The sequence below is a fragment of the Osmerus mordax genome, chromosome 13 (genome assembly GCF_038355195.1).
Source record: "Osmerus mordax isolate fOsmMor3 chromosome 13, fOsmMor3.pri, whole genome shotgun sequence".
Classification (NCBI taxonomy): domain Eukaryota; kingdom Metazoa; phylum Chordata; class Actinopteri; order Osmeriformes; family Osmeridae; genus Osmerus; species Osmerus mordax.
In genome coordinates this window covers 6,847,205-6,874,584 of record NC_090062.1, presented here as the reverse complement: position 1 = coordinate 6,874,584, position 27,380 = coordinate 6,847,205, and the positions used below count along the sequence as shown (strand labels likewise).

At 46.5% G+C, this 27,380-nt stretch overlaps 3 protein-coding genes across 3 annotated transcripts in view; all 3 read right to left on the bottom strand.

Annotated features, from left to right (window-relative positions):
- Positions 1-18,988, bottom strand: part of chsy1 (chondroitin sulfate synthase 1) — a 41,876-nt gene extending 22,888 nt beyond the window's left edge. The window contains exons 1-2 of the mRNA XM_067248642.1: positions 18,312-18,988; positions 16,072-16,567 (exon numbers count right to left, since the gene is read on the bottom strand). Of these exons, the coding sequence (XP_067104743.1) occupies positions 16,072-16,567; positions 18,312-18,601 (786 nt within the window). The 5' untranslated portion in view covers positions 18,602-18,988. The remainder of the gene's footprint in view (positions 1-16,071; positions 16,568-18,311) is intronic.
- A 454-nt stretch (positions 18,989-19,442) lies between these two features.
- selenos (selenoprotein S) lies at positions 19,443-21,985 on the bottom strand. Its single transcript, XM_067248641.1, has 6 exons — positions 21,777-21,985; positions 21,147-21,272; positions 20,908-21,014; positions 20,701-20,790; positions 20,538-20,610; positions 19,443-20,313 (listed from the first exon to the last, which is right to left on the bottom strand). Exons 1-6 carry the CDS (start codon positions 21,850-21,852, stop codon positions 20,231-20,233), a joined length of 555 nt encoding a protein of 184 aa, XP_067104742.1. The 5' UTR covers positions 21,853-21,985; the 3' UTR covers positions 19,443-20,230.
- A 549-nt stretch (positions 21,986-22,534) lies between these two features.
- Positions 22,535-25,621, bottom strand: snrpa1 (small nuclear ribonucleoprotein polypeptide A'). Its single transcript, XM_067248640.1, has 9 exons — positions 25,459-25,621; positions 25,059-25,206; positions 24,890-24,968; positions 24,754-24,800; positions 24,537-24,639; positions 24,094-24,173; positions 23,669-23,744; positions 23,466-23,559; positions 22,535-23,348 (listed from the first exon to the last, which is right to left on the bottom strand). Exons 1-9 carry the CDS (start codon positions 25,538-25,540, stop codon positions 23,095-23,097), a joined length of 963 nt encoding a protein of 320 aa, XP_067104741.1. The 5' UTR covers positions 25,541-25,621; the 3' UTR covers positions 22,535-23,094.
- Between the last annotated feature and the right edge of the window lie 1,759 nt (positions 25,622-27,380).

The window sequence follows — 27,380 nt, the reverse complement described above, 5'->3', positions numbered from 1 at the left end:
TTGTGTGTCTAGCTGGGGCAGGTGCTTTCCTGGCTGCCTAGACAACAGCATGATCAAAGAGCTGAATTATTAAATAGCGGGTCATCGAGAGAGGTGAATAATTGACGATGTTTGAAGAGGCTAGACACACAGGCACTTTACAGACACAAAGACATATGAACAGGATACTAGACAATACACTGGTTATGAAGAAGAGACCTGCTTCTACTTTTCCTTCACACGAAAAGCAGAAGCAATTTTTCTCACAGGCAATAGCCTAATGATATAGAAATATCACAATCTGTCTTCCACACAGGAAGCCATTGAAAATAATTATATCAACTGAAGTAACGAGTAACAACAGTATAATAACTTGGAAAGAATCACAACTTGGAAATAAGAACAATTCCAACATAATCAAAGAGCTTTATTCCTCCTGCCTTCTGACTGTGGTGGCACGGTGAGGGTCATGTGACACAGCAGAGCTATGCGTCACAGACGAGACGAGCCGGCAGGGGACACGATGACAAATCACTTCTCCAGGTCAAGACTGAGCAGGAGCCAGGCAGCAGGACTGACTGCTGGGACTCATGCTACACTCAGCACAAACCACACAAACTCCACAGGACTTAATGGGTTTCCAATGGCCTTCTGACTCTCACAGTAGCGGTAGACTCAAGTCCTCCATACAGACCAGCCATCTGACTACAGAGCTCAGCAGAGCTTCCTGACTACCTTTCTCTGTGTTGTATCCCCCCACCTCACACACACACACACACACACACACACACACACACACACACACAGCAGGCCCCTGGGGGATGGCGTCCAGAGGTGTCTCGGCCCCCCAGCAGCCTGAACACAGCAGCAACCTGAGCCCCTCTCAGCTCTGACCTGCTGCAGCTCAGGAACAAAGACAACATTCTAACCAGAGCCTCACACACACCTAGAGAGAGAGGGGGGGGGGAGAGGGAGAGAGAGGGGGAGAAAGGGAGAGGGAAGGAGAGAGAGAGGGAAGGAGAGAGAGAGGGGGGGTAGGGAGAGAGAGAGGGGGAGGGGGGGAGGGAGAGAGAGAGAGAGAGAGAGAGAGAGAGAGAGAGAGAGAGAGAGAGAGAGAGAGAGAGAGAGAGAGAGAGAGAGAGAGGGAGGGAGGGAGGGAGGGAGGGAGGGAGGGAGGGAGGGAGGGAGGGAGGGAGGGAGGGAGGGAGGGAGGGAGGGAGGGAGGGAGGGAGGGAGGGAGGGAGGGAGGGAGGGAGGGAGGGAGGGAGGGAGGGAGGGAGAGGTATTCCGCACACATTCAAATACACACACACCTCCTATTCCCCATTTTTTCCAGTATGCACACAGCAAACTCTGTTCTATGTAGGACCGGCTCCATTAGTACCCCACTAATTACCCTGCCGGCCCCCTCAAATTCATCCGCTCGACATGGAAGAGGGGGGGAAGAGAAGGGTGGAGCTGTCTTTGATGACACACACACACTCAGCTGATACACACACCTCCCACCCCCCTACAGGACCAGACAAGGTTATCCTCCCATCAGCCAGGCTAAGACAGCAGCTAATCTAAATAGGAACTTAGAGGGAACCTCAGGGATAAGCTACAGCCTCCAGAACTCCTGAAAGTTGATCCCTGAAGAAGAAATGGAAAGATCCACAGCAAGGCTGAGCGATGCCATACCACCAGGGCACCACATACCCTGTCTACAACCGGAGCACCACAGTGAGTGGTGGAAGCTGGTGTTTTTGAGACACAGCAGGTTAAATTTAAACTCATTATCTTCTGTTGAAAACAACGTTGTGGTTGGATTTGGAGGGGAGGGGCCAAACTGGTCCGGTGTTAGGTGTGTGTGTGTGTGTGTGGAGGGCAGCGTGTGCTAGGTTGCCTTCTCCCCTCAGACACACCAGAGAAGACCTCGAGAGGACCCGAAGTCCAGTCTATTGAGGGCGTCGAAGAATTCAAAGAATTTCCACAAATATCTCGTTCCGTGAATGCTCTTAAGATAGACGGGAATTTCTGCCTCACGAGCGGTCAGGATTCACAGAATATATAGACACTTCTTTATCTGCCAACAAAAACAGTGAGAACATTCATCACAATTGAACATTCTCTTCCTCACCTTGTAACCAGAGTCAAACACACACACAGCTCATTCACACAAACACACACACGCACACACACACACAGGACCTCCAGTCTAGTCTGACATTGGGAATGCACCACTTCAGTGGACGGTGGGGGCAGGGGTGCAGGAAAGGGGTGGGGGTGGTGATGGGAAGGGGTGGGTGAAAGGTGAGGATGGAAGGTGGACCTGGTCGTGGGAGTGGGGGTGGAAAGGGGACCTTGGGGTGGGGGATGGGCATTGGAGCAGAGTACAGTTGCAGCAGGGTATAGTTGCAGCAGGGTACAGTTGCAGCAGGGTATAGTTGCAGCAGGGTATAGTTGCAGCAGGGTATAGTTGCAGCAGGGTATAGTTGCAGCAGGGTATAGTTGCAGCAGGGTACAGTTGCAGCAGGGTATAGTTGCAGCAGGGTATAGTTGCAGCAGGGTATAGTTGCAGCAGGGTATAGTTGCAGCAGGGTACAGTTGCAGCAGGGTACAGTTGCAGCAGGGTATAGTTGCAGCAGGGTACAGTTGCAGCAGGGTACAGTTGCAGCAGGGTACAGTTGCAGCAGGGTATAGTTGCAGCAGGGTATAGTTGCAGCAGGGTATAGTTGCAGCAGGGTATAGTTGCAGCAGGGTATAGTTGCAGCAGGGTATAGTTGCAGCAGGGTATAGTTGCAGCAGGGTACAGTTGCAGCAGGGTACAGTTGCAGCAGGGTACAGTTGCAGCAGGGTATAGTTGCAGCAGGGTATAGTTGCAGCAGGGTATAGTTGCAGCAGGGTATAGTTGCAGCAGGGTATAGTTGCAGCAGGGTATAGTTGCAGCAGGGTATAGTTGCAGCAGGGTATAGTTGCAGCAGGGTATAGTTGCAGCAGGGTATAGTTGCAGCAGGGTACAGTTGCAGCAGGGTACAGTTGCAGCAGGGTACAGTTGCAGCAGGGTATAGTTGCAGCAGGGTATAGTTGCAGCAGGGTATAGTTGCAGCAGGGTATAGTTGCAGCAGGGTATAGTTGCAGCAGGGTATAGTTGCAGCAGGGTATAGTTGCAGCAGGGTATAGTTGCAGCAGGGTACTGGACAGAAGTGCAAGTCCTGTGTGGGTATCAGCACAAACGTGATCACCTAAGCAACCTCCCACGGGATTGGTTGAACTGTGTGGGACCCTGCTGAAAGGCAATTGTCTGGTTTATAAGGAGCGGGGGTTATGTTTGCTGAGCCCCTCTCCAGTGTGTTTGGAAACAATGGATAACTGGCTTCTACCAGTCATCAACAAGACCCATTGTCTCCTTCATGTCTACAGCAGAGGCTCAAAGCTTTGACAGGCCACTACACTGAACACTGTGATGACAACACCAGCATGCAGGTAAAACATATATCGATACATGAATCAAATTTCCAGGAGTCTCTCCATAGGTAGAAGACACATGGTTAGGACTCGTACTGTAAAGCCTCTTACAGGCTAATCCAATAACAGGATGCAGACGGCTTAGCCACGGCTGTGTGATTGACTGTGATGGGTGTCAGGAGGGATCCTGCAGGCTGAATTGACCAGCCTCGGGCTGCAGTCAGCTCACACACACACACACACACACACACACACACACACACACACACACACACACACACACACACACGGCTGTACACATTCTGCTGGTCCCTACAGACTGGGGTGCTGTAGCCTAATACTGCCAAAGACTATTCCTCCCTCAGAGACAATAGACTGAAGCTTGGGACATTCTTCTATGGTCCAAAAATATGTTAGCCTAGTTATAGAATATCTTGATGATTCTCATGATTCTGCCCAGGGGAGTTAGTAGAAGGGGAGGTGGGGTAGGGAAGGTTGTGTACGGAAGGTAACACAATCCTGTTACTGGTTATTGGTTAACCCTGGCCAGTGAGTGGATTAGCCCACACTGTGGAGTAATTTACCAGGGAAGCAGGGGAAGGGTAGCATGCCAGGCCAGGTAGAGGTGGTCTGGAGGTCAGGCCTCCATCCCTCCAGCCTCTCAGGGGGCTGGTACAGGACACTGGGGGGCTTAGCCCCGTCAATCAGCCTACAGCCCCAGCAGAAGAGACCAGGCATCGGCCAGTGGAACAGGGGGATTACAACAGCTGAAAGCAGTGGGCCACCGGCCACAAACACTCCTTCAGAACACCCTGGAATTGCCTCAGTTTCTACTTATCGGACATATTGCTCAATTCAACATGGTGATGCCTTTCCATTCCGGGAAAGGAGGCAGGGTAAGATTAACAAGCCTGCTTTGTTGGAGAAAGGGATGGTTGTGGCAATCTTGTAAGGCAGGGAGGAGAGGAAAGAGGGGTGAAGACAAGATAGGAGTGGAGAGGAAGTGAGGAGAGGAGAGATAAATAAGAGAGAGTCTCATAAGTGCTACAACCCTCAGACAGCAGAGCCAGACCAATAAGGTAGGACGTGGGACATTCAGCAGGGAGGTGGAACAATGCAGAGTGAAGCCAGGCCTGCTCAGTCTCCTAACCCAATCCCCCTGGTGCGCACACACACACACACACACACACACACACACACACACACACTCGCTCTCCTCTCTCGTTCCTTTCTGCCCTCTCTGTCGTCTCTCCCATTTGATCTCCCGCTCACCTTTCTCAGCCTCTTGCCACATCTCTCTTCATCTGTCTCTCCCTTTGTGGTGGAGAGGAGGGGAGGAGAAAGAGGCGGGGCCCGATTGGTACCCCCCTACCATCCCCGTCAGGCTTCAGCACCACCACAACTCAGCTTCATCACAAGGCCGGGCAGTCCCCTGGCGTGTAGACCACAGGCCTCCTCTCACGCAGGGCTAGAGAGGGGATTGTGTGTCACGACCTCAAGCGGGGCCAGGTGACGCAGTCGTGGCTGAGCTTTAGCGTGCAGGCCAGGGCAAGAGAGAAGAGTGACAGAGATGAGCCTCGACAGGAGACCTGTGGGGGAGAGACCTGAGGGTCCGACGGGGGGGAGAGACCCGCTGATATGCAGCGTACGCGCTAAGGAATGTCAGGTGAAAGGGGAGACATGTCTGGACCGTGAGCAGCCGTGACTGTTCTCTGCAAAACCGCGGCAGAGAGGAATGAGGACACGGAGACGGCCCTGCTCTCACACCAGACTGATCTTGACTTTCACAGGGAGGACGAGAAGAAGGACAAGCCACCCTGATCCAGGAACTGCTAGCCTAGCCTAGCCTCACCGACAATAACCATTAAACATGGGCTCAGGTGTTGGTGCTGCAGGGCTTATAGCCCGACACACCAAACTAGCCAGCAGCGCCACATGTACCACAACCCAAGAGGCAGACGAGCGCTAGTTCCTGGAGCAGGCTAGCTGGAGCCGGAGCAGTGCAGCTGGACGTATAGCTCCCTGAGGATCACTATGGCTGCAGATGCTCAACACGGAGAACCAGGCTGTATGTAAACAGTGTAGGACGAGCCCTTCTCCACACAATGACCCATCTGCCAGCCTGCTGCTCAGACAGGGGCCCAGCTTCATCTTCAGACTAACTCTCGCTGTTACAGAAACACCTCGCCTTATTCATAACAACGTAGTCATTTAGCGGATGCTTTCATCCTACGCGACGTGCGACATGGGGGGGGGGGGGCGGGGGGTGGAGGGCGGGGGGTGGAGGGCGGGGGGTGGAGGGTTGAACCTGCAAACGTCTTGATCTGCATTCAAATGCACCCCTAAGCTGTAACCTCCTCGTTTTGGCCTATTGACATGGATCACACGTGGAGGACAGCCTGGCCCGTCTCAGACAGACAGGCAGACAGACAGACAGACAGACAGACAGACAGACAGACAGGCAGACAGACAGGCAGACAGGCAGACAGACAGGCAGACAGACAGACAGGCAGACAGACAGGCAGACAGACAGACAGGCAGACGCTCATTCAGAGCTACACAGCTGGGTGGCCCGTGACGAGCGGAGAACAATAGACGCGCAAGCTGTCGTCACTTAATTGGGTGCCTCCGTGGACAACGGCTGTGTTTTAAATCCTTAGATTACACCTCTCTGAGGGCAAATCACACAGCAGAAGGGTCCCTGTGGGCCTGAGCGCATGCTTGCGCTAAGCATAGACGCCAGAAAAGCCGAGTGTGTAATCACTCGGCACATGGGTTGCCCTTGACAACACTTGCTGTGTTATCAGCTATTTGTACAAGATCGTTACAAGATTGAGGGCCGTTATAAATTTGGCATACGACACACACATGCCTTATCTGGCGCTAGGAACGAGGTGAGACGCAGGTTGGAAGGAGCAGGTCACCGTCACACTCAGGTACCATCTCTCCACACCACTCTGTTAGGATGAACATCTACGTTTACATGCAAGCGTGTGACGCTGGCTTCAAGGCTTCATGTTGGAGCCAAATTGAACAACCATTACGTGATATGGGCTTATTTTTTAATCTGGGGGATATAGTGTAGCCTAATCCTGAGATAAAATCACTGCCTTATTCAGGAGTGCATAAACACATAGCCAACATGGTTAGCCTGGCTTTGTTCATCAAGACGAGAAGATAGGGGTGTGAGAGTGAGAGAGTGTGAGGAATGTGGGAAAAGTGGCTAGGGAAAGGAGAGAGGAAGACAATCAGGGGGATTCTGGGAGGATGGGTAAGAGAACAAAGGCTCATGGGATTTAGTGGGAAAGCCGTGTGTGTGTGTTTCCACGCCGCTCTCCAGAACTGCCCCCCTGCCTAGCCAGCCGTTGAGAGGCACTGAGAAACACCAGCCCACATACACAGCCTGAGCACTAAACACAGACGTCGCATTCCCTGTGTGTGCGTGTGTGGATGTCCTCCCTTTTTGTCTACTGACAGACAATGTAGCCCAATGACAGACACCCCTCTTGGCCCAGGCCCCCCTGCCCCCCAGCCCTGCTCCATTCAGTGGCAGACTGGGGGTCTCTCAGGTAGCCCTGCTCCATTGAATACACAAACAGAAGGATGTGAAGCCATCAACACAACCTCAGTATGACACCTCCCTCACTGGCCTCGCCTACGCCCCAGTAGCACAGCTGCCAGATGTGTATCACTTGTCCGACACACACACACACACAGTTCCAGCAGCAGCACCAGCTGTGCCCATCTGGCTGAGACTGAGTAGTTAGCTGTTAGCTCTCTCCCACATTTACAGCAGGACTCCAAAATGACCTATTGAATCATTTAAGTCAGGAAAATTAAGTCAAATTAAGTAATTAAGCAGGTGAAGGCATCCAAGCTCCAGGTCCACAGTGAGAAGTGGAGGTGGACTAGAGCAATTCTGATTGGTGCATTTCAGTCCTCTAGGCCAATTAGACACGTCATTATCTTCCAGAATTCATTATCCACTAAATGATCTGAGATATGTGAGGATGTTTGATGTTTTTGATGCCAGTGTTCATAGATGGAAATGAACTCTGTAGACAATTCTGTACTCGGTTATGTGTGGATGGTCTCTGATGAACAAGGACATGAACAGTAAAGGGAACAACCCGATAACTTGGCTTTAGGCAACACATTTGAGAAGGCGACTAGCATCAGTGGAGATTGTCCTAAGAGACGCAAAGGGCGAGGGAAGTTGCTGTTCGCTGAACTGCTACTCATCCTGGGTAAAGGAGAGACGAGTAGAGAGAATTGCTGAGTCAGACCAGGAAAACCCAGTGGATCTCCGTGCAGCAGCTGGGTAATGATCTGTGAAGACCTCACCAGAGACAGCAACAGACTGAAGCTCTAGCAGTGTTCCAGCTCTCACGGCCTCCGAGTCTCCTCTCGTCCTCCACCTCTTCCTCTCGTCCGGTCAGCAGATGGAGTGAAGCAGGGCCGCTGGCCAGGGTATTAGCAGCTCCATTTACCAGAGAGTGTTCATCAAATGTGGGTTTGGACCGACATAACAGGGCATAGCAGAGAAGAGCAGAGCCCCACAGATGACACAGGGCTTGCTGTGACCTGGAGATAATCTCCCCTGGAGGGGACCAGGAGCTGACAGACTGCAGGCTGAGGATGAGTCACACAGAACGGCAGGAGATAACTCAGGCCAGACATAGACCGAGGTGGCAACGATTATTACCTGGCACTGCATGCGTTCCTGTTACTGTATGTGCTCTTGGTGCCAACAGTCCTGCGAAACCCATAGAGTGGCAGGGGGCCTGGGCAGGTCAAATCAGGACAAACGGTTCACTGGCCTGACAACTTGTGTCTGTCCCAGAAAAACCCCGCTCTGAAGGAGAGAGAAGAACCGAGTAAGCCTAGAAGAGAGGAAAAAAGAGGGAAAAAAGGGGGGGAGGAGGAGGTGTTGGGAGGCAGACGCCATGGGCATGACGAGCGCCATGGTGGCACAAAAGGGTGCCAGCAAACGGCAGCACAGGCCAGGCCGGCAGGGAGGAGAAGAGACTGGGCAGAGGAAGGGAAGGAGGGGAGGAGGGCATGGTCATGTGCCAGCACTGACCAGACAGCCAGACGTAGGAGAGATGCCAAGACAGGGGAGAAAGGGGAAAGACGGAGGGGGGGAGGGAGGGAGGGAGGGAAGGAGGGAAGGAGGGAAGGAGGGACGCAGTCTGCTAAACGATTCCTGGGAAAGCTGGTGAGGGAGGACAGGAGACAATTAAAGAGGAGAAGAAAGCCTGTGTAAAAAAAATAAAAAGAAAGCCAGGACGAATGATTCTGGCAGCTGACGAGCTGCAGAGCTGCTTCCTGGAGGAGGGAGGAGGCCTGACGGGACCTGGGACTGCAAGGCTCCCTGGCCAGGTGGGTAGGAGCATGGTTAGTGGGCTGGGCTAGGACCGTGAGAGCAGGGTTGATGCTGCTGCTGGGCTGGGCTGGGCCAGGGAGAGCAGTTAATAGGGTTGAGCTGGCTGGATTTCTTGCTATCTTGGAGCCTGCCTGGTCATGTTAACACAGACCCCATCAACCAACTGCTTTGTGGTCAGCTTCTCAAGCAGAATAACACACAACAAAGAAGCCCATACCAAGAGATGGTGCCCTGAAGAAGTGTTGTCTAACTGCCAACATCATCGTGAGCTACAGATGGGGAGACATGCACATACCAACATAAACACAATCAGATCAGGCCAGACACGTGGCAGGACGTCGGCAGCATGGGTGTGCGCTAGTGGACGTGTCACCAAGCAGCTGTCAATGATATAATAACCTACTTCCTATAGGGTGTTAAATAGGCCAGGCTTGATTGGATCAATATCCACCACCTACCACTCCCCTCGCCCCATTTTCTGTCCATAACAGATCAATACCAACGCTATAACCTCTATCTTCCTGATAATTTCTATCTCTGTGATGGTTTAGTTTACAGCCCCTATTGAGGGAAATGCATCTAGCCAACGTCTTTCGTACTTTTCGATCCTGCTTAGGTTTGACAACTAAATTCCAAGGATTCTTGCAACGTTTTAAAATGAATGTACGAATGAGCCAGCTACCATGCCCTAAGCTCTAAATATCTTGTCATGCAAGAAACAGAAAAGATCTGAGCACAGAATTGTTGCCAGAACTATGAAATACCACCAGACAGTCAAGCAGTTAAACTCAGCAGTAGTCAAATATAATTTAATTAGCCGATCTCAGACGGTAATTGAGACGTTGGGTTTCCTCTCCAGGCTGCTGCATGCAGGACTCGTCTCTCCCTGTCAGTAACCCGTCCTTCCCTGGAGCTCGCACTCACTGAGGAGCCAAAACAAACGCACTCAAAGTCTACGACCTCCATCCAGTCCTGCCCGATAAAGAGGGCCCTCCCCAGGTGCTGTTCTCGTTCCGGAGGTAGTTCACTGTGAGCTTACACAAGCACAAGGCACTTCCAGGGAACAGAACCACAGGTCAACCACCTTGACCAGTCACCACAGAGAGAGGGAAGGAGACAGGTGGAAACAAAACAGAGAGACACGTGTGGGAGAGTGTGTTCTTGAGCTGACACACACACATGAACAAACATACACAAATGACCCATGAAGGCTCCGTCATAGGAGCCAGATACCAAATGAACAGAGGTCTGAAAAACATCAGTCCAAGAGGATGTTCCTTTATTTGCTTCTGACGAACTGCAGACACTCCACATCAACGGGGTGGAAGAAGGAAGTCAGAAACAGGCTGACCAACTTCCTGTCAACAGACAGTTGGTCGGCCTGGGAAGGAGATAGAAAGAGGAGGGAAAACTGAGACAAAAGGAGAAACTTCAAGAAGCGTACCAAAAGCCTTGTGACTTCTCTCCCTTTGCGGACACCAGAGATAACGAAATACCTCAGAGAGGAGGGATTAGCAGAGCACAGAGGGAGATGCGATCTGGTAAGATCTCAACAGATAACAGCACTGCTAGTTAGCAGAGTCTGAAAAAGCAGAACAGTGAGAACAATGCTGACCCCAGAGATAACGCCTCTCCTCCTCGGCATGGTGACAGGATACATTATACGCTTGAGTGAAGTTATTTCAGCTAGTGATGGTCTGAGGCCACTGGCTGTGTTTGCTTCTTCTGGTGAATAAGGAGAACAGTTCAGAAGGTTAAGCTAACTCTAGATCTCTCCCTAAAGGCACCTTTCTCACAGTATGGCCAGGACAGGCTTAGGTGTCCAGATGTAGCCTTTAGACATGAATTTGCTGGGTGTGTTTTTGCTCAGTACAAGCATGGCTGGGGATGGCGTCTGAAGACAGCGCTGGTTCGCTGCTCCAGACCTTCTGCACTGGAGCAAACACTGACGCTCCACCAGAGAGGCACAAAGTGCAGCACTTTCACGTGACAGCTTTCCAACGCTCACTACACAGCGAAAACGAAAGCGACACTGTCGCTCTTCAAGAAACGGCCCAGTGGATCAGTGGACACGGTCTCTGGAGGGGAAACCAGCGGCCAGCTAGTGATGATGAGGCCTGGGGCGTCCCAGAAACAGGGGCGGGATGTGACAACTTGTCACTAGAACACAGCGTAGCGGAGCGGACAGGGGGAAACTGGATGAGACTTGGTGTGTGAGTGTGTGTGGTGGGGGTAATATGTGTCTCCATGAAGGCAGGCCAGCAGTGTAGGAGGGGGACCAGGTTCTTTCCAACAGGAACACTGGGCTGGATCTGCAAGATTAGGAGTGGCTATAACGAAGGAGTCTGGGGGGGATATATCCCATACATACATGTGGGTGTGCCTCCTCCTCCTCCCGCTCTCTGAGGTCGCTCCCTTACCCAGAGTGCACCAGGACACATTGAACCCAATTCACATGCCTGGCTGAAATAGAAGCTTTTTGAGCAGACACCCAGACAGTCATGTGACCCATGTTTAATCACAGTGTGAAAAACACACAGGAAGCATGTTCCTGAGCACTTTCAAAGCCAATCAATCAACTTGATTCTCTGATACCATTCACGTTGATGACAGCGTTAGGGCTATATTAAATGAAAATGGAACTTGTCATCTCATAACAACAAAGTATTGTATTAGCAACACGTTAAAGTGAACCTAGTACTTTGCAACTCTATGTATAGCATGGGCTCTGTGTGTGTCCTGCACATTTCTCTCTCCATAATTTATATTCCTCCACTTCCTCCTCCAACAGGAAGATTGGCCAGACCGCCGCATTCCCCACCTTAAACATGGACCACGTGTAGCAGCTCCTGAGCAGTCTGGATAACACGGACAAATTGAATTGAGTTAAGCAGGGAGAAATCTCAATGTACAGTAGGGGTCTGAAGAAAAGAGCCAGTATTGGCTGAGCACAAGGCTGCTGTTGTTCCTGGGGTTGTTAACACAGGCAGTACAGTAGCCAGTGGTCAGAGACCCCAGCTCAGGGCTGGCAGGCTGGCATGCAAGCCGTTGAGCAGAGGCTGGGATTAAGATGTGGGTCCATACCTCAGAGCAGTAGAGCCTTGTGATTCCCATTAGTTGTGTTCCAGCGTGTTTATTGGCATGGGCGAGATGTAACTACTGACATGGGAACCGTGCTGGAGACGCTCTCTTTCACAGACACCCTCGCTCGTATAAAACAGCCCAGGACAAATCTGAACACGAGAGATGCATGTCAGACAGGGATCGTAACAAAAACCCAGCCGGCGTCTTGAAGCCTGGGGGTTTTGTGGGAGAGGTACTGTGCTGGTTAGGACTCCCTCAGAGAGTAGTCTGGGAGCTGGGCGGCAGGGGTTAGTGGAGGTCATGGACGGGGCGATCAGTTTCTCTGGGCTGATGGTTTCCAGAGAGCAGATGTGTGCAGCGTATTCCTCCCTCAGCACAGGCCCTCTGCCAGAGATTATGAAGCCACAGCTGAGAGTCCTCATGTACACAAGAGCATGTAAAACTAGGAACACCCACGACACCTCTCCAAACAAATGAGTCTGTAATTCCCTGTGATGAAACGCCTGAAGCTACACAGCCTCTCAGAGGAGGGCGAGGCCTGGGGCCTGAGGCGGAGCCTAAGAGACAGGGAGACAGAGTGACAGGCAGAGAGAGACATGGAGACAGAGAGAGAGGCAGAGATATATGGAGACAAGAGTGAAAGAGACAAAGGCAGACAGAGACAGACAGACTCGGATGCCTTCAAGAGAAGCTGGCCCACCCAAAGAGAGGGCAACATAAATCTAATTCACCCGGCATTCCCCCCCCTCGAGTGTCACTGTCTAGCCATCAGCATCAGCTGCAAGCACAAACAGGGTGCGCTTCATACTCAAAAACTGTTATTCATACAAAATCACATCTCTTTAGCCTCTGTTTGTGTTTATTTTTAAATTGAACCCGTAAACATTTATTTGCTCGTTTGGGGTCTAATTTTAACATGGTGCAAGGCAGCGCTGGAAAGAGACAGAATAACACACATACACCAGTAGCCACAGGATGTCTGAAAATACATGGGGTTCACCACATACAGGGATGACTGAGCAGGAGAAAACTGGAGGAGAGAAAAGCCCTTCTAAAGGCCTGGCCCTTCTCTGGCTCCTACATGCAGATGTGCCACACGTTCCTAAGGTGTGTTACACCACAGGGACAGTGATTAGAGCGAGGTTTAATCCATCTTCCACCCCCACAGGGCCGGGTGTCATGAGGACAGGCCAGCGACTCTGCTGAACCCTGAGAGGGATCAAGCTGCTCTGTCTTTAGGCTTCTAAACACAGGAAACACTGATCAGGTTCTGTCCTCTTGACGGCATGCCGCAGACTATGAATAGAGCAAAACTACGATAACTGGCTAAACTGGCCTAATGTAATAAACCAGATTCCAAATTCTAGAATCATATGATTCATTCTTCTTGGATGAACTAGCCTAACTCAGGGCATGCTGCACTGGTCATCAAAGGTCCTGAACTTGTACACCCTGTGGAACCTTTCAGAATAACGTAAAATAGAGAGAGAGAGAGAGAGAGAGACAGAGAGAGAGACAGAGAGAGAGAGAGAGAGAGAGAGAGAGAGAGAGAGAGAGAGAGAGAGAGAGAGAGAGAGAGAGAGAGAGAGAGAGAGAGAGAGAGAGAGAGAGAGCGCATGTTAAGACTGCGCATGGCAAACGGCAAAAACTATTTTTTGTGATTATTATTTTGAATTGATGGACAGCAGGAAAAACTATTGTTGATAAGCTTTATAGAGTGTTTATTAACTGTGTTTGATATGTCAACTGAAATCAAGATTCTCATCCATTTTGGCTCCCAATGCACCCTATTTTTGTTGAAAAATTGAAAAGTGGCTGTTAGCATCAAAAGGATGCCGACCCCTGGCCTAGACCTAGCTATCCTAGCATCTCACAGAGGAATGTACTGGAACATTGTACATTTGAATGCATGGAAGTAAAACTACAAAAGTGACTCCTTTGTGACATGCCTGAGTACAAGCTGAGACAAACAATGCCAGGCGTGACATCATCTGTCACAGCAGAGTGTAAGGTGACAGGTCATCAGATCTGATGTGGTCACATGAACAGGGGAATTCACACATCAACCTCTACAGATGACTGATAGTATCACCATTCAGTAAAGTGATCTGGAACATGAGAGAGGAAACTCCAGCTAACAACCACTAGAATCTGTAAAGATGAGATCATACTTAGCTGGAATATATAGAGATTGTACTAAACTGGAACCTCTATCGATAGAACAAGATAATACGTGGCTCTAGAACCCTCCATCAGAATCTGATGACGAGGGGTCATGATGACAAGGAACAATTTGCAGTCATTAAGACGGTCTAATGACTTCTAGCCGGGTAATGATGGTACAGAGGAAGTGTGGAAGGAGAGGATGTTGTACCAGAAAATGAGATCCAGCAGAAACCTTCCGGTTCTGTCTATCTATTAACTAAGGTCGACAGAGCCAGGCTGATAGAGACTGCTGCTCTATTTGAAGTGTTGCTGAAGGATTCGATATAGGAATGTTGGGATAATGGCGCTCTCCCTCTCCCCATCTCTCTCCCACACTATCTCTTACCCAACACTCACTTGTTGTGAATGGACACACCAGATTATATGCAGCTGCCATAGCAACAACCGTCTCATCAAACCACAATCAGATTTAGGAAACGGTGGCTACAGAAGCCAACAGAACGCCTGTTTAAGATGGTAGTCCAGAGATTGTGAATGTCTCATGTAATGTATCATTAACAAGCCCTGATATCGCCACCTTCTTCTGCTTCTGGTACCTTCCAGTCATTATGCTGGCATTGTCTCCCTTTCTTCAGGCCAGTCATCACAACAGCCCAGCCAGATGATAAGGAACCTTTCATCATCCACATAGGTCAGGTGTCTTTCTCCTACCACCATCCCATCCCTACCTCCTCCTCTCACATCTCATCTCCCACCAGCTTCTCATCCATACATTCACAGCCACAGTTCTCCTGCTAAAAGCTTTCAACCCTACTCATGTCAGCCATATGATCCATAAGCTAATGAAACAGCTGTTCCCAGACTGGTCTCTAAAGAAAGGCCTGAATTAAATGTTGCCTGAAATAAACACAAGAGCTTGATCTTTGATGAGTCACTGACATTTATAATTTATTTCATTACTTGAAGTACAAAGAGCCAGTGTGCAATGTGTGTGTCTATGTGGGCGTGTGTGTGTGTACGTATATTCAGTTTTACAGCTGGATCTAGACTGAAATAGAAATAAGGCTCACTTTTAGCCATCCCATCTCTCTCACTAATGACCGATGTCCATGCTTATCAATCCATTAATTAAACCCAAGTGTTAGCAATACAGAGACAGCCTGAGGGCTCTGTCATAAAGGTGGCAGTGATTGAATCCTGTCTGAGAGCGCAGCCATGTCAGTCCTGGCTCATTCCACCTGCCAAAGCACATGCATTTGTGGCTTTGAAGTGAACAGATGCTCGTTTTCCCCATTTGTACAAACCTCATATTTTTGGATGGAAACTTTATGTCTAGAGCTGCATGTCTCCGCTGCAAAAATTCAACCTTCAAAGTAACTTTATGAAAAAGGATAAGTAGTCATTAATTATTTTTTTCAAGTGTTGAAGTAACTTAATCTTGGTGAGAACACATCACATAGTAGTATTACTGCAATTGAGCAAAGTGTGTGTTAGCAAGAAAGGCAGTCCAGTCCCGAGTGATCCTTCACTACACAGGAAGGATAATAGTAGCCAATTACGGTAAAGGTACAATCTCACACACTCCATACCAAGTCTTGCTTTGCTATTTTTCTCTAATCTCTATCCACTTGTGAGGACAAGTGTCAGAGCTATTCTGGGAGGAACAGGATAACAAAGGGTTTTTCCCCCCACAATACCTTTCTGCCAAATGGCAACCTATAATCTGAAATACCCAAAATGACGGTTCTAAAATGCCATTAAAGAGGCGGAATTTAGAACAACGTGAGTTTGAAAGCAAAAGTCTGGAACAGGGAATCTTTCTCGCAGTTCAGGTGTGAACAGATGCTGAATACTAAGATTCAAAGACCTTGAAGCAGACCTTAAGAATGTAGAAAACTATCAACAGCATGTCAGTAAGTACTGGGGTAATTCACCCTAAACGACATGACAGGAAAACACCAGCAACAGAAAAAGGAGTAAGATAGAGAGCCCCATGACCTTCAGCTCACCTCATAGGACCAGACGCACTGCACCCCAGCGAACCTCCGGACACAGCGACCCACCTCCACGTCCTCGTGGGTGGTGTACATCTCCTGCAGACACTGTCTGATGTGGGGCACCATCCTCCGGAGGACCTCTCTGCTCATGATCACCCCCGGGCCCCCCATACAGAAGTTCTCCCCAGGCTCCAGGGCCAGCTTGCCCAGCTCGTCCCTGGCCCCCATTCCTGTCTGGCCCAGGAAGATTGCTTCGCTGCTGTTGAGACTGCGTAGGAAGCTCTCCAGCCTCTCGCTCTTTATGTAGACGTCATCGTCAGCCCTCATGAACCACTCGTACTGGTCCAGATAGTGGTCGTGCATGTACTTGAGCATCATGAAGGACTTCTTTTGGGGCGGGTAGGAGTCGTCCACATTTCGCAGGGCTACGATGGGGATGGGGATGGACGTATCGGACCCTTCGCTGGAAAAGAACTCCACACGGCCTGGAATGGTCTGGGCCCACGTCCTAACCAGAGGAACCCAAGAAGAGACACACAAAGACGGACAAAGGTGAGGCCGACACGATCCACAATCACTTCACAAGACTGTGCTCTAAAATAAAGAGGCTCTGTGCTATAAAGAAGAAACATCTTATAAACATGCTTATAGATAAGAGGAAAGCTTTCCTTGGACTGCTTGGAACCCACTGAAAGATCTAATTTCTCAGATATTTTTGTGGAAGTCGACTTGTATTATTAGTAGGCCTATCGTTTTAGGCTGGGTATCACCCTGCCCCCACCTCTCATATGCAAAAAACTGGAGTTGAGTCTCTGCTTGATGGGTCTCACACCTCATTGTGTGATTTTCTGTTGTATTTCTAGTCATATGTTGATAAGGAATGGTCAAGAGGTGGTCTGATTGGTTGTTCTACATATAATAGTTGGGTATAAAGGGAATTGTGAAGCATTGTTCTTTAGATTCTTGATCTCCTGAGGGCTTCCTACTCCTTCCTCACCTCCTTCTCTCTCTCTCTGAATTACAATAATCGTGGTAGAGTAGGTCAGATTTAAAGCATTCACTTTGTAACATGTTTGCCTTGTAATTGATCTAATTCATTTGTGATGTCGTTCAATATATATTTAATTTAATGTATTTTCTTGGTCTAATTTAACCCATAGTCAAATAACTGCAATTCCAGCATTTTTGGTTAATATTAATACACTGTTCAGTTGACCCCTTTCCTTTAAACCTAGGGAAATCGTTTTGGTTGTTTGGCTAATATTATACGGTATAGTACAGTATTCATCCTGAGGTACAAATTGTGTTACAACAGAGCATAACATCCTTTACTATTAGGGATTGTCAGGTTAATCAAGTCTCTTGAAAAGTTGCCAGTGGAGAAGAAATGTACTTTCCTGTGTAAAATACAACTAGCCTAAGTAGCCTAATTTTATTTAAAACAATATCACTGAATGCCTTTTTAGATACAAGCACGTTTTCCTCACACCCAAAAGTAATATGACACAAAATATGAACAGGTAGGCTTACACTGTTAGGTCTTCACTGTCCAAAACCTAATTTCATCACTCTGAACTTCACATACATTACATGTTTAAGGTCAATCCTAGATTAAAGGAATTTCAAACGTATGGTGTTAATGTCTGTGTGCCAGGGGTTTTAAGATATCCTAAGAGAGTCACAGCTGGTAGAAATCAAATACAAAAGAACAACACAACTCTACTGTAGATGAAGTGGGCACATCAGCATGCACATTTGACCAATCATCCCAGCATGGCCCAACACCCCTGGAACGAACAAGCTTTATAGGCATCAACTGGCAACGCTATAGACTCGAGGACTGTTAAGCTAATAGTCAAAGTGATGTAAGGCTTTCTGTCCTACAAGGGATTGGCATGGCAGTGTTGGTGCAAAGGGCTATGGTTGGGGATCTGATCATCTTTCATTTCAAAAGGTAGATATTGTAATAACATTTGTTTCCTAGTTTCGTATAGCCTATGTACCCAAAATGATGACATTAGCTAGCAAACCTGATATTTCGCAGAATAACCTATAGCACATTGGAACCGAAGGGCTAAATAAACCGTATTCGAATATATACAATTGAATGTCAGTTGGTATGGAAGGGGATTAAAACCCTAAATTCTAACCCTAAAACTGTCACTGGTATTAAGTTGAAAAAATGCATTGCTAAAAAAAACTTGGATAAGTGGTATTATAAAAGGCAGCATTCCATCGCAGCGCTCACATACCTATGAGCCGCCACCGCTCGGTTGTTCAGGTACTTCTGGGCGGTCATGACGCCAACGAAGAGGAAATTGTTGGACCTGGGGACTGGCTTCTCGGTCGCCGAAAAACCGTTATCTTGCGGGGGCCATATTACACCCCCGTTTATCCCGCAACCAGCGGGATTTGCCTTGCGTTTCTGACCAGCTTTCTTTAACTCTGATGCTTTGGGCAGAATGAGTCTGGAAGCCAGTGTGAACCCGACAACCAGTCCCAAAAGAACACTAAACCATGCTCTTCGGCTTCGACCTGCCATTCCCCAAAACTTGACCAACTCTGATTCGCCGCTTATTCTCGCCGAAGCCCACACAGCGTCTCTTGGAACCTTGTAGGTTAAGCTGTGCCTCCTTCAAGAAACCTGGGCTCACACTCTCTCATGATAGGAAAGCCGCTTGCTGCCCGTTGCGTTGGTCTTAATCAGTGGTCCCGATACAGACTGTCTGCTGCCTACGTAGCAACAGAACAGTCTCCATAAAGCCGCCACCTGAACACTCCTCTCTTCATGTAACCCCTCTAATCATGAAGCATTCCTTTGCTATCAATCAATGGAAAAACTGCGACCTTCAACAAAATTTATGGTTTCTTCCTCGCTCTGAGAAGCGTTCCCATTCTTTCCACTATCTCGCCATTGTGAGAATGTCGAACGCGATTTGCACGGAAGACGCTTTACTACGGGATTGGACTAGTGTTACGCCGTAGAGCTCTGACTGGCTGTGGTGTGACTACGTACAACGTTCTCATTTGACGCACATAAGCTTGTTCACCAGCAGCTAGTTCCCTAAAGCGTTAATAAAAGGAATGTGCACGATGAATACAATTAAATAATGTGCAAGGTTTATATAAAAGCCGATATGTTGGCAACTGAAACAGTCTAGGTTGTAATACATATTACAAATGAATCGCATGCATCTTGCTTGCTGGAAAGTTACGAAAACGTTCTTGATTTAACCAAATAAAAACTGTAAAGTTGCCTTTCCGTGATGTGTATTGTCTTCAGGACTTTAAGGATTGTGGGTTTAAATGGTGTATATTGCCGCCATCTAGAGGACAAACGTATTATTGTGGGAATACATTGCAAAGAAACACGAACGAAAGGCTTGGTAACGACCATACTTTTATTAAAATAAACAGGTGTCTAACATTTTTGTAAAATATCGTGTCTTCTTATCCACTTCAAAGGACGTTCGCTCTTTGATTATATTAGTAACTACAAGTTTCGTAATAAGCATTCTGCGATTCGCTTTTCATTTTTGTTACATTTCCTTTCATTTAATAAAAGGTATTCAGTACAAAGTGGAGAGCACAGTACTAACCGTTCGGCTGCTATCTAAGCTCTCTTCACGGTGGCACACAAATTATTTGAAAAGAGTAGGAAATAATAAAATAAAAAATGCTTAGAGACATAGGAACACACTTTCTGTAAAATACATCAGCCAAGCCCACTGGCAAAGATGCCATTGAAAGGAAAGGCTTCATTAGAAGCTGCAATTCTCACAAGACCAACATTTGTTGTCCTTCACTGAGTTGGTTAAACAAGCAAAATAACAATTAGATAAAGACAGTATTACACACCGTATAAATACTTTACACACTGTGCAAATACTCAGAAGAGATTTATATTGTAGTTAAGTAATCGTTTTGGGTGTTCAAAATATCACTATGAGCTGAGTTTACTATAATATTTCAACAACTGAAGAAAAGAAAACAGAAGAATATAGATGGTATATGGATGGTAAAAAAGAAATGTGTAGCCAAAAAGGCTTTGTGAGAGCTTGCAGCTTCTTTCAGCAGTTCAGTGTGTAGCTTGTTCCCCAGGGGTCAAATGTCAGGTGGTCAGAGTTCACAGGCAGGTCAGAGTGACCATGAAGCTCTGACATCTTTAACCTCATCCCCCAGATGACGGCCCTCTTCTTCCTGGTCTCCAGGCACATGAACCTCCTCCTCCTCCTCCACTTAGGGGATTATAACCTGAAATACACACAAAAAAAACACACTAGATCACCTTGAGTTAGACATGTGAATCCAAGAAAACTGTGTGCCGATTGGCATGTATGAAACAATAAATATGCATGTGAGATTATCCTCTTTGAGTATTGTTTGTAAACATTTGAATACCTTAAAAACTCAAACACATTTCCTTTATGTTTAAAGATAATGTTGAATAACTGTCCTCATTTCAGGTGCCAACATACCACTTTTCCGGAGAGCCTTCTTTTCAGTCTTAGGTTTTAGTGTGGATGTGGATGTGCTTGCCTCTTCTGTGCTCTGCAGTATGACAGAGGGCTTCATTAGATTACTCCAAGCATCAGATAATTCATTCAGACAGTACCGATCATTACACAGGCTACATCTTACCTGTGCAATCTTTGAGTTTCCTTTGGTACTTTTGCCCTGTTTCATATTCTCCCACATCTCAATCTTCTGTCTTCGCTTCTCCTCCTCAAGCTGTAACAAAAGTGAAATCACAAGAGATCTTTACCTGTTGTTTGAAAAACACAATGTGCATTTGATTCTCTATGCCTGGGGCTATAACCTGTGTTACACAAACACTACATGTCTCACCTGTTGTTGTTTCTCTCTGAACAGTGCAGCCTTAGCATCCAGCTCATCCTGCATCTTCTGTCGAGAGGCTGCTAGAGCCTCTAGTCTTGCAGCCACGGAAATTGGATCTGTGCATGAGAGAACGTTATTATAATCAGTTTTAGCTCTGTGGTGTTTTGGTTTTGGATATGTAACAAGTACACAGTATGTTTACAGTGGGACTAGTCAGTGTATGTAAAGTTACTGAGCCAGGCACTCACCTTGTACTGGTTCAGAAGCCGAGCTACTTTGACTGTCCCTTTTGTTGACCAGATGTTGTATCAGCATGTACAGACAAACAGTCATCAACAGCAAATACCATCCATATTCTGCCACGAAAACTCCGACTGTGAACAAGACGTGACGGATGGGGTGCAATAAATAGAACATGTCAAGAAATGACACTAATTTAGCTAACTACCATACTGAGTAAAAATGTTTAACTACATTGTGGCCTATAAACGTACATTGCAATGAGCATTATCTAGCACATTAGCCTGTATCACTTCATTGTTTACCGTTTTCCTAGCAGGGTTGGGTAGCTACTGACTCCCGAAAAATGGTGCATCCGGGTATACACTTTAATTGTATCGTGGTGCATCTAGATAGCTAGGCTATCTAGCAACGCTGCTAAAATATGCTAACTAGCTACGTAGCTAGTTTACAGTGTAATCTCTGGTCCTTTATGCCTGTGACATTTAGTCACTCAGCAGAGTACTATTGCCCATCTTTAAGAAAAACTACCATTACCAAGCTATGCGGTCAACTAGCTAATTCCACATCACCAGCAACTGTACTAGTCTGGCTAGAAGCTAACTACAATAGCTACTGTGCTGTAGTAGTTTACCAACCTGTTTGATGTAAGAAATTAAAATCTAAATCTTGGTTTTCAAGGGGTGTCTTCTGGATTTCTTCAGCCCCCTCCATCTCTGAGGAGCTTGTTAAAGCTGAGGTTAAACAACGGGAAACCTAGTTGTCGACGTTAACCCAAGTCATGCTTCCGTGCACTGACAGCGAAATACCTTGTCCAACCATAACAACTTGCTAGATTATCAAGAATGACGTGGAGCTTTCTCGAACTCAGCATCGACGTCAGCCTCTGCGTAAAAAAAAGACGTCAGCCTCAGTTTACACAGTAGGGGGGGCCATTGCATAAAAAAACACAGATCTGGATCTTGAGGAGCACCAGGAATTGAGAGGCTTATAAGACTTGCTTGGAAAATCAGCATTATGTCTTCGAAAAGATTATGGAAATAGCTCATGTTTTAATGTAAAAAGTAACCAAAAAATTGGGAAGACAAGACCTACACACAAATCACAATTGTAATGTTTGGAAGTAGCCTGTCATTAACAAGTGTCTTCTTCAATATCTTCGTCCTCTTCATCTTCTTCCTCACCTTCCATCTGGATGGGAATTTAAAACAGACAGTCAGATCCAAGACTTGGATCTGTGCATGAGAGAACATTATTAGGATTCCTCTGGTAGGAGACAATTTATAGAAGCCCCTGGGCCAATTTTGCCCCTAGTTGCGTACAGGCACCGCCCCAATTCTACATTATTTCCTCTTCGGAAACTGATGCTATAACACTGAAATCATAGTTGTCGACGTAAATTTAATAATCCACAAAAAAGCAGTATGAAAATATCGTGTAGCAGAATATACAATCGCATGAGCCTTCTCTAATCAGTTTTTTATGTAGTGGGGGCCGCCATTGCATGAAACACAAGCGCTAAATAAACTTTAAATGAACATTTTTAACAGGTTATGTTTTGATCAATCCTTCCCCGTTAAGAAGGCTTTAAAACATATCAGTATTTTATTAATTTATTGGTTCTTTGTGGCATAACAGCAAAAAGGGTCAAACTAAAGACAACAAGGAAACAATCTGAATATCAGAGTCCCTCTAATGTACATATCAGAAATGCCAAGAACACATGCAACAGCCAAATTACAATAGTGACTGCACAAATCCCAAAACTTATGAGAACTATATGAAACCTTTGTGACCAAGAAGTATATTTACTTTCATTACATTAAACATACTGGTCAAACAGAAATTTTAGTTTTAAAATAAAAGTTTAATGTAGAAGTTATTTAAAAAAATGTTCCAAGACAAATATAAACGTACAGACAGAAAAATTGCAATCACAAGATTCACATAAAACAATCACGATCCATTAACAGGTGTGTCCGCTTCCATATCGTCATCTTCCTCCTCTTCCTCTCCTTCCTCCTCTGCCGCAGCCACCTCCTCCTCCTCCTCCTCTTCTTCCTCTTCCTCCTCTCCTTCATCCATTTCTTCCCCTCCAGCAGCTTCCATCTGCATCTCTGGTTCTATATGGACCACTCCATTTGCTCCCTCCTCCTCCTCTTCCTCTTCCTCTTCTTCCTCCTCTTCCACCTCCACCACTCCAGGGGGACCTAGGACAAGGGTGAAAACAATGCAGAAGAAAGTTACACAAAGAACTACACAAAGCCAACACAGGCTCAACTAATAGACCACGTTAGGTGACGCAGAGACAAAAAATAATAACTGACCTTGTCTGAGATCCCGCCCTGGAATCTGACCAGCCTGGAGGAGCCCCTTCAACCTCTCCACTTCAGCCAGTGAACTGGCATTAGCTATGGCATTCTGCAGACAAACAAAAATTAGGAGAATCCTTAACACTTCAACCACAACCAAACACCTTGTGTGAGACTGTGTGCATTGTGTCAAATACAAAACAAAAGTCATTAGGTGCCTTGATAGCTTCCACATCTGCAGGTGTTGGTCCGGTCCTCTTCTTCTCAGGCTGCATGGCGGCTCCTGGAGTGAACCTAAACCAGACACACAAAGTTAGAAACCCTGCCAACATCAACGCCTCTCCAGCCTCTCAACCAATGCAGCATCTCAGGTGTAGTATCTTTTCTTGAGTCAAATACTGATACAACAGGAAATGCCCAGTGACAGCACACCTCAGAAACACTGTTCTTGTGGGGTTGTGGATTTGGTTGTTGACATCAGCAAGTCAACTACTTTCAAATCTTCTAAACTGCCACCATATTTAGAAACAGTGACAGGTGGTGCAAGTGCTCTGATTCTAGAGTTCCAGTGATTCCAGAATCCCCACCATCCAGTGTCCAGTGATTCTAAGGAACTGCTGTTCATCAGGGACTTTCATCTTACGTTTTTGTTCGCTTGGCAATATCCATTGCAAGCAGAGCACCTTTTTTCCCCTTGAACATTTTCTCCGCCTCCTGGCGTTCCTATGGCAATAATCACACAGTTAAAGTGAAATATCTTATGTAGCAGTCTGGGGGAGTGCCAACCCAGGACTAGGACTTGACATTTGGGGAGAAAGAAAAACAATACAGTCTTTACCCTTACTTTCATGTGCAATTTTGGACAATAATAGGTGGATTCCTACCCAATTGTAACTTTGCATTTACCTGTTAAATGGATTGTTAACACTACATCCTTATGTCTCATGACATATGGGTCATTGTATGTGGACTATCCAGTTAAAGTGTTATGCCCTCAACACAAGACACCACTACTCAACACAAGACACCACTACTCAACACAAGTCCCCAAATCTCTGGTTTGAGGAGCTTGTTTCTTGTACTTACCTTGAGTTTCACCTTCTGAAAGTCCAGAACTCTGATCTGAGGTATTTTATTGATGACATAGAGCCTGTAATGTTTCTTGTTGGTTACAGGATTTCTCAACAGGCTGGAATATGCAGGAAACAAGATGCTGAGTTCGGTGCAAACTAATATATAATTATTAACATTGTTCAATTATTGATGGAAAATGACTGCAATGATATTAATCATCACCACATACCTGAGCAAGGTCAAGGTCTTGACTGAGGCCAAGGGATCCAAGTCTCCCTGTTGACAAAAAAATGACAATATTCATCCTATAAATAGTGATACTTTACTGATATTTGCAACCTGAATTGCAGTGTTCCGGCCATTACCAGTTCCTGAATGTTGTTGCTTGTGAGGATCAGTTCCTTCAGACTTGGCAAAGACTGTTCAATATTTTCACCAATACGGCTGTAGGACAAAGCAAAACATAAATTAGGGAGTGACGACCAAAGTTTGAAAATATGTGTGTGTGTGTGTGTGGGGGGGGGGGGGGGTTACCATATCCTGTTGTTATTCATAAGTAACGTCTTGAGCCTTTTCAGCAGAGGGAAGCCGTCGAGCTTTCTGACTTCGTTGTCGGAGAAGTCAATGGTGTCGAACTGGTCAAGTGTTGCTCCTAGGTTCTCTAGCACAGGGATTTTATAACCTAGCAGAAATGTACAAAATGTCATTAATATTTGATTTACATCAACCTAACTTTAGCTGTATAAGTAATGCGTTTTTAGACGCAGTAAGGTAAACGGCCCGTCTGTAGCTCTACTTGTCTGAACTAGTCTAACTAAATAGCCAAGAATCCCAAAATGAGTAGGGCTAGCAAGCTAAAATGCTTGCTCGCTATTCAGCATATTCAGCTAGGCTACATCCTTAGCACAAAATGCGCGGGTTGAAAATTAGCTACCTCTTAGATCCAATTCTCTATCCCTCACTGGGTTCGTGTACTGAGCAGCCTGCTCAATCAGTTCTGCGGACAATTTCACCATATCGACGGTGAAATGTGCTTAGAAAACAAATATAAACTGGTTTCTTGATCAAATTCTGGGTTCACAAAAGCTTTCCTACACGCTGCAGCCGGACGGAAGTGAATAGAAGTTCAACTCCCACAACGCAGTCGTTATAATAACTCAACCCCTTTTCAGCGAGTGCCCTCTACAGTTCAATAACGATAGTGCTGCATCCGGTTGTTTCTAATTCAATCTTAGTCTACACACTGATGAGGGTATAACATCATCTCGTAAAATCATATTATATTCTATATCTATAATGGAATATATTAAAGCTTTGGTTGAACATTTAGTGCAATTAGTATAACTGAAACATGAGATGATCAAAACATACCTGGTGGTTACGTTTGTCAGCTTGCTGCATGAGGACAGTGAATATGAGCCTTAAAGCGCAGTGATTTGTGCAGTATCAGTCCTGGACCATTTACACAGAATGGTTGTTGAAATATTCAAGACCTGAGATTCTTTTGGAATGAGGTTTAATCTCCCTCCAGGCCCGTGAGCATGTCCTGTAATACTGAACCGTTGCTACAGCACTCACAGACTGAATGAGTTCAATTTCTACCTGTTGGGGTGTGTAAAGCTCCTTACAGGGAGAACGTTGGGGGAGCAGCATTCTTCCTCACTCAACCTCACATTATTATTTATCAGGTCTGTCTCTTGACTTTCAAAATCGCCTTTAGACCCTTCCTGCTGCTGAAGTCAGAGGGGATTTGTCAAGCCATTTCTGCTCTGTGGAGCAGTGTCTGTTCTTATTTTACAGAAGTAATGGGTTTTTCTGCTCTGCTGTTGTTCTGTGCCTCAGAAAGCATGGAATCACGATTCATTGGTGATGGCCAGACTTGACAGGACACAAAGGCCTGAACAATAGTTTGAGAGAATCCTAGGGATTTCAGATATAGAAATATAATATTAAACTGTAAAAAGTCCAGTAAGGTCCTATCTCTTTCAAAGTTGCTGTTCAACTTGAATGTGTGTGAAAGAATAATGTTGGAGAATTCTTTGGAGAAAAGCAATGGTCACAACAAGTTTAGTTCAATGACTCAATACCTGTAGCTTTAAATGTTCAAAGTTACTGTCTTTTGATATTGATATTGTTTTCCTGTCCTTGTTTCAAGTTATTTTCCCCTCAGTGAGTGATCAGCCAAACTCTGCTGCTGCTGGTAGGAGATAGCTATACCAAGGAGATAACCTTCTCTAACACTCAGAGCACAGTCTGTAGTGATCTATGGCCTGTAAGCTGACTCCTCAGCACTCAGACACTTTCACATTCAGCACAGGTCTCCCAATACCCCTGGTCTATAACCCTTCAACTGCTTATCTGCCTTGGAGAGTTCACTCCGGGATTTGGGACCTGAGCCTCATTCATACAAAGTGAGGCTGAAATGAAATAACCCAGATCAGAGGAGAGAGAAGAGGAAACATCCCTGAGACTGATAGCAGAGTCTCATGAGTCATGGCTTAGAAATCTTGCTACTTAGATTGTGATACCTGAATAATGGATGCTATGAATATGTCAGACAGTAAGATGTTTTTGCGGTTTGACGATTTAGGCATTTATTTATATCAGTAAGCACCATCCAGATAGGCACAGAGAGTCAAATTAAAATAAGATCAACTATGTAAAACAGCCAAGACTATCAGGTGATTTCTTGAACCTAATCAGAGCACTTTGCAACAACAAAACATTTGACAATTTGCATGGTTGCTCAATTAATCTGTGGAAGACATAAGGAGCTACGTAACAGACCCATTTCTCTTCTCATAAAAGATGTGGAGGATTGGGGACACTCACAAGATCAATGCTAATTGTCTTGAC

Coding starts and splice junctions, on each gene's coding strand:
- selenos (XM_067248641.1), bottom strand. CDS start 21,852: ATGGAGGGGGCTGAAGAAATCCAGAAGACACCCCTTGAAAACCAAGAT. Junction 21,015..21,146: donor GGCTTCTGAACCAGTACAAG/GTGAGTGCCTGG, acceptor TCTCATGCACAG/ATCCAATTTCCGTGGCTGCA. Junction 20,791..20,907: donor TCAGAGAGAAACAACAACAG/GTGAGACATGTA, acceptor CTTTTGTTACAG/CTTGAGGAGGAGAAGCGAAG.
- snrpa1 (XM_067248640.1), bottom strand. CDS start 25,540: ATGGTGAAATTGTCCGCAGAACTGATTGAGCAGGCTGCTCAGTACACG. Junction 25,207..25,458: donor TAGAGAATTGGATCTAAGAG/GTAGCTAATTTT, acceptor CATTTCTGCTAG/GTTATAAAATCCCTGTGCTA. Junction 23,349..23,465: donor AGGGCGGGATCTCAGACAAG/GTCAGTTATTAT, acceptor CCCTTGTCCTAG/GTCCCCCTGGAGTGGTGGAG.